Raw genomic sequence first — 15,976 nt, forward strand, 5'->3', positions numbered from 1 at the left:
AAATAAAACAAAAATCAATGTCATTGTATAAATAAAATTCATTTGAAATCATATTTACAAATCTAGCCTTTGGCAATTAAATAGTAAATTCTTGAAGTACTGTGTTTTGTAATTAAATAAATTTAATTTTCAAGACACCAAAGTTTAAAATTACTATTGGTTGTAATTTAGTTTACAGTTCTCAAGGTACAAACGTCAAAGCATTCTTGCTACACTTTTGGCTTGGATGCTGCAAAGGCATGAAGGTTACCCATCTGGCTGAGTCCACTTTGGATGTGATTAATGTGTATTTCTACATTATTCTGGAAGACACTGAAAATATTAAGTGATTTCATCATGCAATAAACCAAATAGCTAAATAACCAGACGTGCCTGTATACAGGCACACAGGCACGAGTATGCTAAAAAAAATCACTTAAAATAAGAAAAAAGACATTAGGCCCTATACAGCATAGGACCTAATATATTTTTTCAGCTATTCTGGTGGATCAAATTGACCATCAAACTTAAACCAGTAAATTTTAACATAATGTTAAGTTTTTAAAAACACTGGTACCTTTAAGAAAATGGTCATTACATTTTAAATCTAGGTAAAAATTGCAATTAAAATGGAATTTCAGTGTTAAACGATAGTAACAGAAACTTGTTTTATTTAAGATATTACTATTATTATTAATTAATGAGTATACTAATGTTATGATGAGGATTTTTAAACAAAATATTTGCCGTTTAAATTGGTGGCATGAATAACAACTTTGTTGGAAGTGCTAAAATTAAATACCAAGATGTTACAAACAGCAGGAATACATCAGTGTAAATTTCTACAACTTTTAATAGTACTAAAATATTTCCAAGATAATTCTTTTCTGTATTATCTGCAGAGTAAGCTACATAGTCTGTCTTCTATCAGCTAAACTCATTATATAAATAACTAGATAAATGGGTCGGTGAGGGAGAAATACATCGGGCTCTAGGTTGATAGTGCTGTATTTTTCTCTAAAACAAAACCAAATTGATCTCAACTTCAATTTTAACTGGAAACGAATGTCGTTGAAAATGGATTTTTATCCAGAATTGGCATTTTTACTGGATTTAACCTTGATCTACACCACATGCATACTAAATATAGTTGTAGTCATACCACTAAACTCAAACTAGACAAAAGACACATTTAGAGTTTTTTCTTCTGGGAGAAAACCATCTCCCCGGAAAATTTGTGGCTTTAGAACTGTACAAATTTCGTTTAGAAGACTTCCTATATGTTTCATGTGTTGTCAAGGTCTTTCACTATGCATCTCTTAAATTTCCTTGTGTTTTCTCTAGAGCGTTACCAACAAACAGAATAGCGAAACTATTATGGTTAATAATTGTGTAAGCATAAGCAGTTGTTTCGTATTGGGGAAGTTCTAGAAATGTAATATAACATTACGGGATCAAGATGGGTCTAAAAATTTTAACTGTTCATGTTCTATACACAATCCTTTAAATATTAATTATTGTTTATTAGTTTAAAGACTGTTAAAATGTTAAAACACTGAAGGAACATATAGACTAACATCTTATAAATCAAATGTCTTTTAAAAAATTTCTGATGCGACATTAAGTTTTAGGGTTTAAAACTTTTAAGATATGAGGTGCACCCCAAAAATAATTTCTGCTTTTGTTTTTGTTATTTTATTTCGCAACTTTATGTTAACGGTAATATGTGATGAAAATTATATGAAAAAAAAAAGCAGGGAAATTCTTGGATTTGTAGTTGTGATACTCCATATGCAAAACTATACTAAAGCTCCTCTTCATATTTTAATAATAATTATTAAATTCAGCAGTAGGCCTAATATTTTTAGTTTGTGCATGTAGTTGGTTGATCATATGCTATTTTACTTCATATTTTATTAACTGTTGATTTAATTAACGATTACAAATACTATAAAGAACTTTTTTTCTTCTTTTATAAATAAATTTCTCAGAATATTTTAAAAATTTTAATATTGTTCGTTTTTATAGCTCCAGCAATCTTGGCAGCTGACATTTTTCATATGGACTAACTTAATATATAGACCTTAATATTGAAATAGAAAGGAATGACCAAGGGAAATAATTGCATTTTCCTCACTTTTTCAATTAGATTTTTTAAATAATATTTTTGCAAATTTATCAAATGTGCAGAACAAACTTTGACGACAAGCGGAATAAAACAGTTTTTCATTGAAAAAACTTAATGATTCTGCTAGGGGCGGGAAGGTAGATATGTCTGTAAATATGTAAAGGATGTTTATGTCTTTAGTTTCAAAAACTGAAAGAGTAAGTTATATATTTACTTGATATTATTGGCATCCAATCTACTTTTGATTGATTGTAAGCTTTCTTGGAGAGATCCAAATTCAAATGAACTGTTTTCGTTTTCTGAAAATGTCTTTAAAAAAGTTCAAGAGTATTAGTAATTAAGCGATGCAATCAGAAAATGAAAGAAATGTAACTTCACAATGGACATACTTACACGAATTTGTAACATAATGGATGTTAAATCACCAACTAGTTGAAGAATTTTCTCATTATTAGCTGTTCTACGGTTCTGCAGCATTCCCTGAAATAAAATCAATTTTTTTTTAGTACATAACTAACAATAAGTATGTATGAACCTTTGTAAAAAGCTTTTAAATGTATAAAAAAAAAAACTAAACCTTTAAATATAAATTATAATAGTAAAACCCATCTCATGTACCATTCATAGTGACACTAAAGTAAAAAAAAATACTTTAATTTTTGGTTTATTTCATGGCTTGCTATTGCATAGATTTTAATACACATTTTATTTTATAAGTATTTATTTTTCCCATTTTGTTAGTCCTTAGTTCAACACCACAACCAACAAACATTTGATATCAGTAGTTGGTGATCTTAAACTATGGTACTTGCCTTAAATCTCCATGCCCCGAGTTATTGATAAAGCGGTGTTAGACACCTTACCTCAGATCGACAGTTTGTACATAAAGATGTGAAATTCAAAAAGTATTAAATTGTACTATTCGACAGGATCCGGACAAAAGACAGACAATGACAGAATGACACTGACAAAAGGCCAATATGGTCAAACGGCTAACATCTAAAAGGACTGGGCATATGACCGAGAGACCATGTGGCCCGCATCTACAAGGCAGACACTCAAAAGGTCAACACACCATCAGGCCGAAAAGTATGCAATAAAATATTTACAAATCCATGAGCACAAAGCTTAATCTGCTCTTTAAATTTGCATTGATTTAAAAAATGGTGCCCCCAGGTGCATTTCATTTGGTTTTTTTTCCATTTCTCCTCGAAATTTAGTGCTATTACAAATTATCTGTTTATCCCTTATAATATACACAGAGATTTTAGGATTTTTTTGCTTGTCGTCCTCATGGTATGTCTGCCTTTTGGGTGGCTACCTTTTGGCTGTTGGCCTTATCTCCAGTCAACCTTATTTATGTTGGTCTTTTGTCCATGTCAGCCTTTTGTCCTGACGGCCTTTCGGAGGTCGGCCTTTTGTCATTCTATTTGACTCATTGTTATTTATTAAAATAATAAAATTAAATGTGTTGTTATATTCGTAGTCTTCATTTTTTTAATGAGTCTGTTGGGTGAACAATTAGCTCAGGGGCACGGGAATTTTAGGGTCTAAAATCTAAAAATATGTTTAAAAATCAACTCTTATAAGAGGCTCCTTTGAAATTTAAAAAATATGTTAAAATGGAAACCTAAATTTCAGAGATTACAATTAAAGATACACAAAACCAGCTGTATCCCCCCCCCCCCCCCTTATTTTTTGGCTAACAATTTGCTGTTAATCTCCCCTTTTTCAATTACTTCATAATGTAATTGCGTCATTTTTTAAGTTTTCACATAGTTTGTTTAAAAATAAATGTAATCTAAATGAAATATGTCTAAACTTCTAAATTATTTTTTGTCAATTTTGAAAGAAATTGTCTTAATTAGAATTGAGGTTGCTGAAAAAATTGTATTGCAAGACTATATTCAAACATTGAGGAATCAATTTCAACAAAAAATGTAAGAATATTTACCACTAAGACAGTTTAAACCCAATGATGAACAAAACAGTTCATAATCATACAATTCAAGTAAAGTATGGATGTTGATTCCCTATTAATCTAATTAGCTAGTGAGATTTTTATGTAATATACCCTGCATATTCTCGATACTGTTTCTTCTGCTTCTTCATCACATTTCCTCTTTATTTCAGAAGGAGGTTCAGCTGGAGTCACTCCTTGCTCAGGTGCAATCTAAAATGGGATATGTTTATAACCTAAAACTTTTAAATTTCTACTTTACTTGTGTTCAATTCTAAATAAAGGACGGTGTGGCCTAGCGGTAGTAAGAGAGCTAGACTGCTAACCCGAGAGTCTCTAGTTTGGATCTGGGTTCAAATCAGTGGAACATCTGGAGTCCACCTAGCTCTAAAGGGTAACTAACTCACAATAGGGAAACAAAGGTGGCTGGTCATATAGCTGACCATGCTATCCCTTCATATGCCGAGGTCTCTGAAGCAGATGAGCTCTACTTCATCTGTCACGTGTCTTGGGCATTAACGGGAAATGTTTATGTAGTTTATGATGATAAATTCTAAATAAGGAACATAGAGCTATTTTAGGCAATAAAAATATATGTAACACATAAATTCTGTGCAAAAACTGGAATAAATTATTTTATCCAACTTACATCTAAACAGTAAGTCTGAACTCCATTCAGGTAATCATTAAGATCTTTATTTAGTTTTTCTAGTTCAAGCACGATTCCTGCATAAGTTTTTTGAAATTCCAAAGTAATTGGTTCTTGAAAAGAGCTCTGAAAGAGACAAAAGTTGAAGTTAAATAATTTACATATATCAATAAAACTGAGTCACTTAGGAAATTAAACTGAGTGATCTACCCTAAACTTTATCATGATATATTCCTACTAGCCATGGGTACACATTTCATGTGAATTATAGGCCAATATATTATATGCCTTTTAATGTTATACTTGTTTGAAAAAATAATTTATAAAATAGTTGTTGGTCAAAATGCAATGTGCTTAACTAAACGTTGAACGATATTAGTGACAAAGCAAATAAATAAATAGCTAAAAATCTGACATTTAAAATAACACAGGCTACCAATACCTATTAGAAAAATTAAAACCAAATAGATCTTATATACATTATTAGTCAACACAACACCATATTTAATGCACACACTGATTAAGAGACATAAATGATTGTTTAAAACCTGGCTATTCAATAGAATTTGTTGGGTTTTTTTAAATTGTTTGTTTCATAGCATATGTCTTGATTAAAATTTGAATGAAATAGTTTATTTCTTCATATACTAAAATTGGAAGATGATGCCATTAGTGTATGGGCGCTTTCCGTATTTTAAACATGTGACTTCATTGTTTTTAGCGCTCGTCATAACCATAAACACTTTTCCGATTGCATAATTATAATGTGTTTCTACGTTTGAATATACCTTTATTTTTATTTTCCTTCTTTAAATAAAATTTAGTTTATACATTTTAAACATCCAACATATTATTTTCAACTAAAGTTCTCCATATATCGCTGAATGTACTGATCTCATAGCTGCAAAAATTTTGCGGACAGAGAGAGAGAAGTGCTAACATGGGCTTTTATATACTAGGATGTAACATTAACACAGTATTTACACTAACATGTATACTAGACTTGACCTACACTGAGCAAAATCATTGGACATGTTCTGTATTTTCAGATGACAAAGCATGCCTCAAGCATATCCTAATTTCTAGCATTCAGCTGATGCAAATTGTAACTTAAATATACTAATGTTGAATTTTGAGCATACACTTTCAAAATTTATTTATTATTTCTCTAGACCCTACTAAAAATTACATTTTTTATAATAGCTTATTATTTCTTTAATTAAATCCCAAAGACATTTTAGTGAAAAATTGTAATGCATACAATTGTACACTTAAACCAGTTTAGGTTGCAATTAAAGAAATAATTACAAAAATATAATTTAGCCAAACTTATTGTTGCAAGTTATTCCTTTCCTTGAACAATATTTTGTTTAAGGGTGTATCCATGTATTTTCAGTTTCCGTCTGATAGAATAATCACCAGATGCTCATGGGATCACACTTGTACTGGCTATAAAAACCGTCAGACAATAAGTGATAGGCTAAGTGAGATCATCATCAAGATACGGGGAAAAAAAAGAATCATAGGTCCTGCTCTAAAATCTAGGTCTTCTATTCTTAATGATACACTAGTCAATAGTCTCTGTATAGTTATAATCGATCTCACTATTTTTAATGAACTTGGTAGATGCAGATTTTCAAAGAAATCAGGTGCTTCAGCAGATAAATATTCAACCCTATTCATTCAGATCACGCAAGCTGTTTCTGAAGGATATAAACAAGCAAAGGAGCGGCACAAGTTCTAAACCAATATGACTTTAACTAAGTATTATACAGTGACATCAAGTGGGAAATGGCTACCATAGGGTTAGGAAGGGGTAATTTTACTGCCGAAATGGAGATGTCTTAGACCCACATTGTCATTCACCATCTGCATTTAAATAATAAAGTTCTGTACCCACAATCTATATTTTTTTTTACTTGGATTACTCTTTCCTTTAATTATCTAGGTCTTTAAAGCAGACACTCCATGTCAAAGGTTATGCTTGTTTTATAAAATGTTCTAGTATAACATGTTCTGCAGGTGTGAACGCTAAAGTATAAATGTTCTGTGGAGAAAATGTTTCCACATAAAAATAATGTTTGGCTGGCTTTATCAGTGTTCTAAACGTGTATAGTGTAAAGGCAGAGTTAAGGAGATGTAATCAGACTATAAACATGTTTTTTAATACTTATATTTTTTGGAGATGTGTGAAAATCTTAATTTTGATTTAAAAAAAAAATATTTCCTGTTTTCTATAGATCTATTGTCTACTCCATATCCCAAAAAGTAAAAAGTGGAAAAACATAATTAATAGAAATTGTACACCATGATCATTATAAGGCTTATGCAATAAAAAATAACCTTTTTTTCAGCTGTTGTGTTCATGTCACTCAACTGCTTAATCCAATCTTTCTTAACTTGAAGAATTTTAGAAAGCCGTGTCTGAAAATAAAATTAACCAAAAATAACATAAGGCCCAGAACAAATTACATCTGATGACTTCTAACCTAGTAGCTTGATAATATACAAGTTTTTAACTAAAGCAATTTTTCCTGACTTAGTTCGAATTACATATGTTCAAGGCAAAACCTTGAAAGACACAACAAAAAAAATTGTAGTTTCTTGTTATATGTGATGAAATAAGAGTTTAAAAAACCGACCCTTTGCATATGTAATTAACACTTAGATTATATACAATTTATTTGTTTTATGCTGTTTCGCCTGGTCATATAAAATATCCTTTGTATTGTGAAACTGATCTGTAGTTGCTATTGATTTTCTAAGGTTTTTTCTATACTTTAAACACTTATTAACTATTGTCGTCCACATTCCTTCATTTCATGGTGGCTGTCTTCATAATCCAGTGGATGACATGGAGTAAGGGGAGTGGCAACACAGGCATCCATTTGTTAGTTGACCACTATGGACTCTTCTGAATGAGGATTATTATCTTGTTTGGAATGCCAGTGACATGGGGTTTAGAAAGGATCTCTCAATCTACACTGTCAACTAAACTGATGTACAGTGGCAACTTTCACTCTAGTGACTGCTCAACTATGATGCAAAATATTGCAATACGGTCTGTGAAGGATTTATTCTCTCTTAAGCATGTTTGCTAATCTTTTAACTTACGATAAAGTATATTCTTTATACTACTGAACCTCATAAAGTGGATATTACAATGCTACAGATGCATCCAGATGCTTTTGAAACATCTGCTGGGATTTTATCAGGTCAAGCTGCTTTCCCACATTTCATCTGTAGTTGATTTTACTTCATAATCCCCTTTTGGATAAAAACCTTAAAATAAATTCACCTTTTCCTATTTTTATAATTGACAAAGTAGGGGAATGGGTCATCATCATGCCCAAGACACCTAGGGCCGCCTAAAAAAATGGATAGGTGGAAATATTACCAACCACTAGGGGCTATCACAAATGCATAGGACAGCTGATTGAACAATGTGTATCTCATAAATCAATCTTAAAGTTATTTAAAAATTTTAACAGTATATTGAAAACTTACCACTAAAACCAAGAATTTGATGGGAAACCCCCCATAGGTTCCACCTTCCAGACTGACCAGTTTACCTTTAAAAGGTGATTGAGCTTCAAATCCTTCTGAGGCAGGAAACTGCAGACAAAATGCAATCATTTTTAAACTAAATTAATAAAAGGGGGCTAAATTATATTTAAAACAGTAGTTATGTATCCATGCATGCATTTTACTTAGAATATATATTAGTATGTTGTATGTGAAGTTATTCTAGCTGGATTTTTAAAATCAATTTACAGAGTAATTACTCAGAAACATAAACCGTGTCTTACAGCTGGTCTTATAGAAACATCTCCACCCGTTTGCTGAAAAAAGGAAAAAAGGAAAAACCAACGTTAGTTACATATTCTTTGAAAAATATGAGTGACTAAAATAGTGACTACAAATGCAGCATTACACAAAATACTCACAAAAGAGTTTGGGGAACCATAACCTGGTATGAATTTTGGTGGAGGAATGTGGGAGACTTGTTTTACAGGTTGACGTTTTTGTTTCTCTTGAAATGATGTAATAGATATAGTATCTGGTGGTTCATCACTCTAAAAAATTGTTTAAGATGTTAACAATTCCAAACATTTATTATTTGAATAATAAAGAAGCACAAGTGAAATGAACTTTACTTACCCAAACTTCATAATCAGGTATTGAATGTGTTCCTAGTCCAGGTCTGTCAAAAGTAACCCTATAAGAACTGTCAGCTGTGTCTAATGCAGCAATAGTTCCAGTGAAAAGTCCATCTTGTGGTTTACGTAGACGAGCTACACAAATATTTCAGAAAATACTTCACTAAATCAGTAATTTTTGTAACAAAATTTAATAAACAGGGAGTGATCTCCCCTAAACTTTCTCGAATATTCTTATATAACATTACGGGGGATGGCAACTCGGGAAATAGACATGATTTTTAATCAATTTTTAATTACTTAAACTTTTAAAAATAGAATAGAATCTCCTAGGAAAAAAGAATTGCACATCAAGTGAACGCCAAACAAAATGTGTATAATAGTGCGGAATATTATTAGTACTTTATAAATTCACATGCGGTTTTTGAGAAATCGGAAATAGCATACATTACTACTTCCGGTCAATGGAAGTTACTCAAAATTTGATAGAAGGCAGATAATTAGATCTTTTACTTATATGTGAAATTTCATTTATCTATCTGAAATAGTACTCAAGTTATAGGCTTTTGAAAAATTGAAAGTAGAATAAGTTCCACTTCCGGTTATCGGAAATCGATGAAAAGTTGATACAGATCTACAAATTTGATATAATACTTATATATGAAATTTCATCAGCCTAGCTGTAATGGTACTCAGGTTATCGGACAAGATTGCAAAACTACGTTTTTCAGACTCAGGGATCTTTATACGATAAGTATACGAGAAAGTAAAAAAGGTAAAAGTAATATACCTGTAACTTTAGTACCAATGACTAAGTGTAAAGGTATCTCATCAGGCAACTCTTTTATAGAACTAAACTCAGTAGTTTTCCTTTGTTGAAGTTGACGAATTTTTTCTCTCCTTTCCTCTAAAACAGATCTTTCCTCTGCTAAAAATGCCGGAGAACATCTGTACAAAAATTGCATTCGAATTTTTAAAATTACAATGGTAATAATTGTTATATGCACTGGAATTTCTTTAATTTTACACATACTTTGTGCAACTTTGACAATTTAATTAACTATAAACTATTATAAGATAAAGTGACTTAGCATAATTAAATTTGAATATTTACCTTCTTGGTTTACCCATTAGCCTACGTATTTTATTCCATTCGACTCGACGTAGCTTCTTACATTTAAGTTGAGGAAAAGACTCTCGTAAACAAATGCAAAAATCATTCTCTCCTAAAAACAGAGGCCTTGAAAAAAAGAACAATATTATTTTTTTGTTATTAAATTATTCCAATTATTATATTTAACAAATATTTCCAGTAGTATTTTTTGTAAAAAAGGACTACTTACGCATCTATGTTTGAGTAGAACCACTCATAACATACCCATTTATGGGCTTTAGGCAGTTTAAGTAAATTACGTAACCTCATGCCAGTTGCCTGAGCTGCTTTCTTATCTAAACCAATCGACACCACATGCTCTGGCTGAGGTAATGACTGAAAATATTTAAAGTGGTGGGAGTTACCATAAAAAAATGAATTGGAAGTAAGCAGAAGAGAATTTTGGTAACAAAAAAACTGTTTAATGTTTAACAAAAACTCACGAGTGGCTGCTGAATTACTCGTCTCTTCGGCGTTCTACTAACTTGATAATCTGTTTCTTCATCATCGTTAAAAAATCTTGCATTCTTTTTTCTAATACGAGCTGGCTGTAGGACAACATGGTTAAGGTTTACTGCAGTTTACTTTAAGAAAACTACAAAATTTAGATATCTTATGTTTTAATTCAAAAACAAAAGTGGTCTATTAAAATGTACTTTATAAAGCATTACATTAGAGCTCAATTGTTGTAATCTGACTCTAAAGTGACTTAAAAAATGCATATGAGAAATTGGGCAGGAGAAGAAAAGAAGGACCTTATGATGCCTTACAATCTATCAGCAGAGACTACAGAATCAGGTGAATTATTTTATCTACCGTTAGTTGTGTTATTTAAATACGTATTTCTTTTGGAAAATTACTATAGTAAAAATATTTGGATAGAAATGTCTAGTAAAAGCATAGAGTAAATGTTTAAAGTTGTAATTAAAGGTCCATACATCATTGCAGAATACACTTCTATTAATAGCAACTACATATTTGATCTAGGATTATATACATATTTTGGAATAAATAGACAGAAAAAATACTTTGTAAATAAAAAATAATATATGTGACTGCTTTTTTAAATATACAATTTAATATTACTTATTATAACTTAGAAAACTATTTTAACATACAAAATATTTAACAACAAATGCTACTTACATAGTGACCCATCCTCTGAGGAGATCCTAAGCCTATAAAAATTAGAATTGTATTTACTTAAAAGGAAAATACTACCATGGCAAGAAATAGAAATTTCCCAAGTACACTTTTTTTTATAACTAGGCTACAGAGAAATTAGTGATTTAAAAAAAAACTATTCTAAAAATCAAAACGCCTCTACAAATAAGATACTAGTGAATAAACCAAAACTCAGAATTCTAAAATACAAATTAGGAACTTAAAAATTAATTTTATTATGGATTTAATGTAAGCAAGAAATATTTCAGAACAAAAAAAAAACTTTCCAGATAAATTCTTTGCGGATGATAACGCAAGAAAATCTCATTTTCAACCCTACTGGCCCTAATTAGATGTTAAATTAAAAACCAATTCAAAGATTACTATATTCCATATCAAAAAGGTTGATTTTATAATCTTACCTTCTTTGAGACTGACTAAGGCTTGAGCAGAACCTGTCAAATACAATTTTTTTTAAACATTTCTACTTAGGAATATTAAATTTTCCAAATATATAGTTTTATGTAGAGATAAGTACATTGGCATAGTTTATGATAGTTATCAGCAGCTATCCATAACACAGAGAGAGAGAGGGTACAATTCTAGGTCTAGAAATTTAACATAAATTTACAATCTAATATATAAAGCTCAATTCTGTATGTAAAAATAAGTTTGTTTGTTTGTCGTTGACATACTTCGATGGATTTAAGTGTTAGACTATTATCGTGCTCATAGTCTAAATTTATGAGTTAAAAAATTACTATTGAAAGTGTTGGGAAATAATTTTCATTTTTCAAACTGATAGTAATAATTGTCGGCATGTTCATTAAACATAATTTTTTTAAAATAACAAAAATTTTAATTATGTCTGAAAATTATTTATATTTAGTCCTTTAGCACTTACTTCCCTTTGATAAATTAGGAAAACACAATTACTTCCCTTTATAAAACATTGCATTAGTGGAAAATAATTTACTTTTTATTACTTTGTTTTGGTGTTGGGAAAAAATAATTACATAATTAGCGGGGATTGATTAAGTGCAAATGTTGTAGGTATTTTACAAATAAGCTTGGAGTATTATAATTGTTCATTTGGTTTGGTTTGGCACCTACGTTCTTTTAAGTGAGTGCAAAAGACTATGAATAATTTGGGGTACTGTAGTCGATTATTAAGCTGAAACAGGCGATTCTGCCCCCGGGCTAGACTGTGAGCACTTTGCGTTTATGTTCGCGTTAGTGTTTTCTTTGTGTTTAGGTTGGGTTTGTGTTAGTGGTTGCGTTTTTGATTTGGTTCGTTTTTGTTCTTTCTTTTTTCGTTTTCATTTGTGTTTTTTTCTTTGGGTTTGTGTTTGTATTTGTGTTTGGTTTTGCGTTTGGATTTGGTTTGTTTTCGTTTGTGTTTTTTTCTTTGGGTTTGTGTTTGTGGTTGCTTTTGCGTTTGGATTTGGTTTGTTTTCGTTTGTTTTTTTCTTTGTGTTCGTATTGGTGTTTGTGGTTGTGGTTGGGTTTGTTGTTAGGTTTTTGTTTTCATTTGCTTTTTCGTTTGTTTTTTTCTTTGTGTTCGTATTGGTGTTTGTGATTGTGGTTGGGTTTGTTGTTAGGTTTTTGTTTTCGTTTGTATTTGTAATTGTGTTAGCGTTATGTTTGCGTTTTGTTGTTTTAGTTGGTTGTGGTTTGGGTGGGCAATGCCGGGTTTATGATGATTACTAAACACACAGGTAATGGTCTTTAACAGAAAGGTTTTTCACAGAAGCCAGAGCAGGGCCTGGCCGGCTAGTAATTAATATAAAAACAAGAAGAGAGTAGAAAATAAATTTATATTATATTATATATAGGCCTATACACAGAAAAGTACACCAGAACATAAATTTTACTTATATTACATTAGGCATATATACAAAGAATTATTTTGGATTTTATGCTGGCTACGGCAGCATTAACAATCTCAGAGCTATGTAGAATCTAGAAGCCAATTTTTTTATTGGTTGCTTGAACATGTTAGTATATAGAGATTCAAACTAGATCTGTATCTAGATCTAGAAGTAGATGATCAAAAATATATTTAACCAACAGCGGTATTTATCAACACACAGCACTTAACTCTTAATTAGATTTGCCTTTGCTACAAGAGCTACACACAGTGGCGTGCAGACCTATGTAGATGCCCGGGCCAACTCAAGCGGAAGATGCCCCCCCATATATATATATATGTGTGTGTGTGTGTGTATGTATATAAAGCTTAATTAAAAATTGAAGTTAGTACAAATAGAAAAGCATTTTTAAAAAATGTACTTAGCAAGATGAAAACATTGACTCCCAAGGAAGAACAACTCAAATGTTTTAATGGGTGAAACTTCAGGACGGGGAGACAGTTGGGGGACCTGTGTGTGTGTGTGTGTGTGTGTGTGGAGATGTTATATGCCATGCCCTACAATAGAGTCTCATCCGGTTTTGTATTACCTTGATGGACAGCGGTAATGCCTTTATTTATAGGATACTTCTCTCTTGGCCTGTTTGGGAATTCCTATAGTGCAATTAATACAAGTGAGAGTGTGCCTGAACTAGAGATGTTTCACATTTTTTAAATCTCTAAACTACTTGGTCAAAAGGTCAATGCTTTAAGGAGATGTGATGCTAGGTACTCTAAAACATCGGTCCATGTCTAAGTCTAACCATCTACTTCGCTATGTCAGACCCTCCCTACAACTTGGACGTGTTTTCCCAAATTTAACACCCAGGTAATGCCATTGTGTTTATCAGCACCACTTTTTGACCTTCGGTCTTCATTATCCAAAGTAATTTATAGCGTTTCTCTGGCATATTTGGCACTGCCATCTATAATTAGTTTACATCACGTGAAAAAACCGCCATTTTTCACGAGGTAAACATTTTTAAAACTAATTCCAAGAAAGTCACTTGAGCGTATAAGAAAAATGTCCGAAACTAAGCATTCGCTTAGGTAGCCATGTTGTTGTTAGCAACTAACCACGCCCACAGGGTTTGTGAGTATTGCTAGTATAAAATACGATCGTTACGCTAGCTGGTTCAGGTGGCCGAAGAAAAAAGAAAAGAGGGAAAAAAATATCGCAAGTAGCACGTCACTAAAACATGACTATCTCAAATTCAATGCGTAGGAATATAAAATGATTGATACATATTAAGAGTAGAATGGCAGAGGAATAATATAGTACTTTGGGTTTGTTTCTGTGTTAAATGGTTACAAAATCGCGCCCAATGAAAGTCGGGAGTTCACTCTAGATCTAGCTGTAATCCTAGTGTTTTCCTAACGTTTTTGTGTTTCGGTTGTGTTTATATTATAATAAAATACGCTCAACAGGAGGTGACCGCAAAGACCATAGAAAACACCAAGCTGTAAGCGCGCTCCCTACCACCCCCAGCCCTACATGGTCTGGTGAGCTGTGGTTCACGCTAACTGCTAACAATCTTACAGCCGAGTTTAGTGCCGGCTATTAGGGGCAGATAATTTAGTTTGAAACTATTTTAAACTCAGGGTAGGTAACTAAGTGGAGGCTGCTTTAACGGGGGGGGGGGGGGGTAGGGGGAAAAGGGGGGGGGTATAGTCCTTAACGAGCTACTGGATATGATCTGTGTTTTAAAAATATTTTCAGTGGCAGCGTTGGTAGGCCTACTGTCGAATTCACAAATTATGAATTACTGAAAAGTAGAAAATAAAACAACTAAATAGCAACGTATGATACGCCGCGGGTCGGCTCGTTAAGATATAAACTAGATCTAATGATCTTGTAACTTGTTATTATGAATTTCACTTTTCTCTCAAATCCCTTACTTGCAACCGAATCTTCCGTCGCCATTTTGTCGCGCCTCTATTTCAAATGAGCTTATCACGTGATTTTTAACTCTCGTCTCAAAAAGTTAAGCTAGGCGATCCTAGCCAATCCTAGGCTATAGTTCGGGCCTAGAAATCTAGGCTAGATCTAGCTCGTTATGTCTAGGCCTAGTGACGAAATTAAACCACTGAAATTTCTGACATATCCGTACTGCCGAAATCGTGTTTCGTTTTTTTTGGTATGGATAAAAAATACAAATATTGATTTTAAACCTAACCCCAACATTAGCGCCAACCCTAACTCTACCCCTAAGTTGAGGTGTGACATCATTTTGGGGGGGGGGGGGGGGTCTGGCTTTTTGTGACGACGTGTGACGGAGGGGAGGGGGGTAAAATCGTCAAAAAAAAGCGTGACGTCATTTATGGATGACCCCTAACCTAATTATAATTTATTTTGACTTTTCTAAAAGCAAAAAAGAATTTTGTCAGTATGGGCAATACTAAAATTAAAAATTAATTTATATAGAAAATATATACTTTTACCAGTGTCACCCCCCCCCCCCTCCCACGGATAAAAAAAAGTCAGAAAAAAAACACTATCTGCCTGATTGAGGTTTAGCGGCTAAAGTAGGAAACGGGTCTAGATAATATTAATAGAAGTAGTGTCTATCTTTATAGTGTGTATGATCTATAAATGCGACCAGTGCTTCTTTCAGACATTTTTCTCCCCGGGGGGTTGGGTCCCTTGAAATTATCAGGGGGAGGGGGTGGACACTGGTAATGCGAATCAACAAAAACCAGGAGGCCCCAGTGACAATAGATGGAAGACATGTAAATTATGTGGAAGAGTTTGTCTACCTTGGGGGGTCATCCATAAATGACGTCATGCTTTTTTTGACGATTTTTACCTCCCCCCTCCCCTCCGTCACACGTCGTACAAAAAGCCAGACCCCCCCCCCCTAAAATGACGTCACA

General features: G+C 32.5%; 1 protein-coding gene across 1 annotated transcript; it reads right to left on the reverse strand.

Annotated features, from left to right (window-relative positions):
- Nucleotides 1-20: 20 nt before the first annotated feature.
- Nucleotides 21-15,121, reverse strand: LOC131952300 (protein lin-9 homolog). The gene is made up of 17 exons (XM_059314906.1): nucleotides 15,002-15,121; nucleotides 11,616-11,648; nucleotides 11,176-11,207; nucleotides 10,473-10,577; nucleotides 10,220-10,365; nucleotides 9,991-10,116; nucleotides 9,667-9,824; nucleotides 8,878-9,011; nucleotides 8,664-8,792; nucleotides 8,526-8,558; nucleotides 8,224-8,331; nucleotides 7,060-7,140; nucleotides 4,717-4,842; nucleotides 4,182-4,280; nucleotides 2,501-2,587; nucleotides 2,322-2,416; nucleotides 21-312 (listed from the first exon to the last, which is right to left on the reverse strand). Exons 1-17 carry the CDS (start codon nucleotides 15,024-15,026, stop codon nucleotides 210-212), a joined length of 1,620 nt encoding a protein of 539 aa, XP_059170889.1. The 5' UTR covers nucleotides 15,027-15,121; the 3' UTR covers nucleotides 21-209.
- Between the last annotated feature and the right edge of the window lie 855 nt (nucleotides 15,122-15,976).

Source organism: Physella acuta, unplaced genomic scaffold (genome assembly GCF_028476545.2).
Source record: "Physella acuta isolate Inbredline_101_S28 unplaced genomic scaffold, ASM2847654v3 ptg000863l, whole genome shotgun sequence".
Classification (NCBI taxonomy): domain Eukaryota; kingdom Metazoa; phylum Mollusca; class Gastropoda; family Physidae; genus Physella; species Physella acuta.

Coding starts and splice junctions, on each gene's coding strand:
- LOC131952300 (XM_059314906.1), bottom strand. CDS start 15,026: ATGGCGACGGAAGATTCGGTTGCAA. Junction 11,649..15,001: donor GACGGAAGATTCGGTTGCAA/GTAAGGGATTTG, acceptor TGTATTTGACAG/GTTCTGCTCAAGCCTTAGTC. Junction 2,417..2,500: donor CCATTATGTTACAAATTCGT/GTAAGTATGTCC, acceptor ACTTTTTTAAAG/ACATTTTCAGAAAACGAAAA.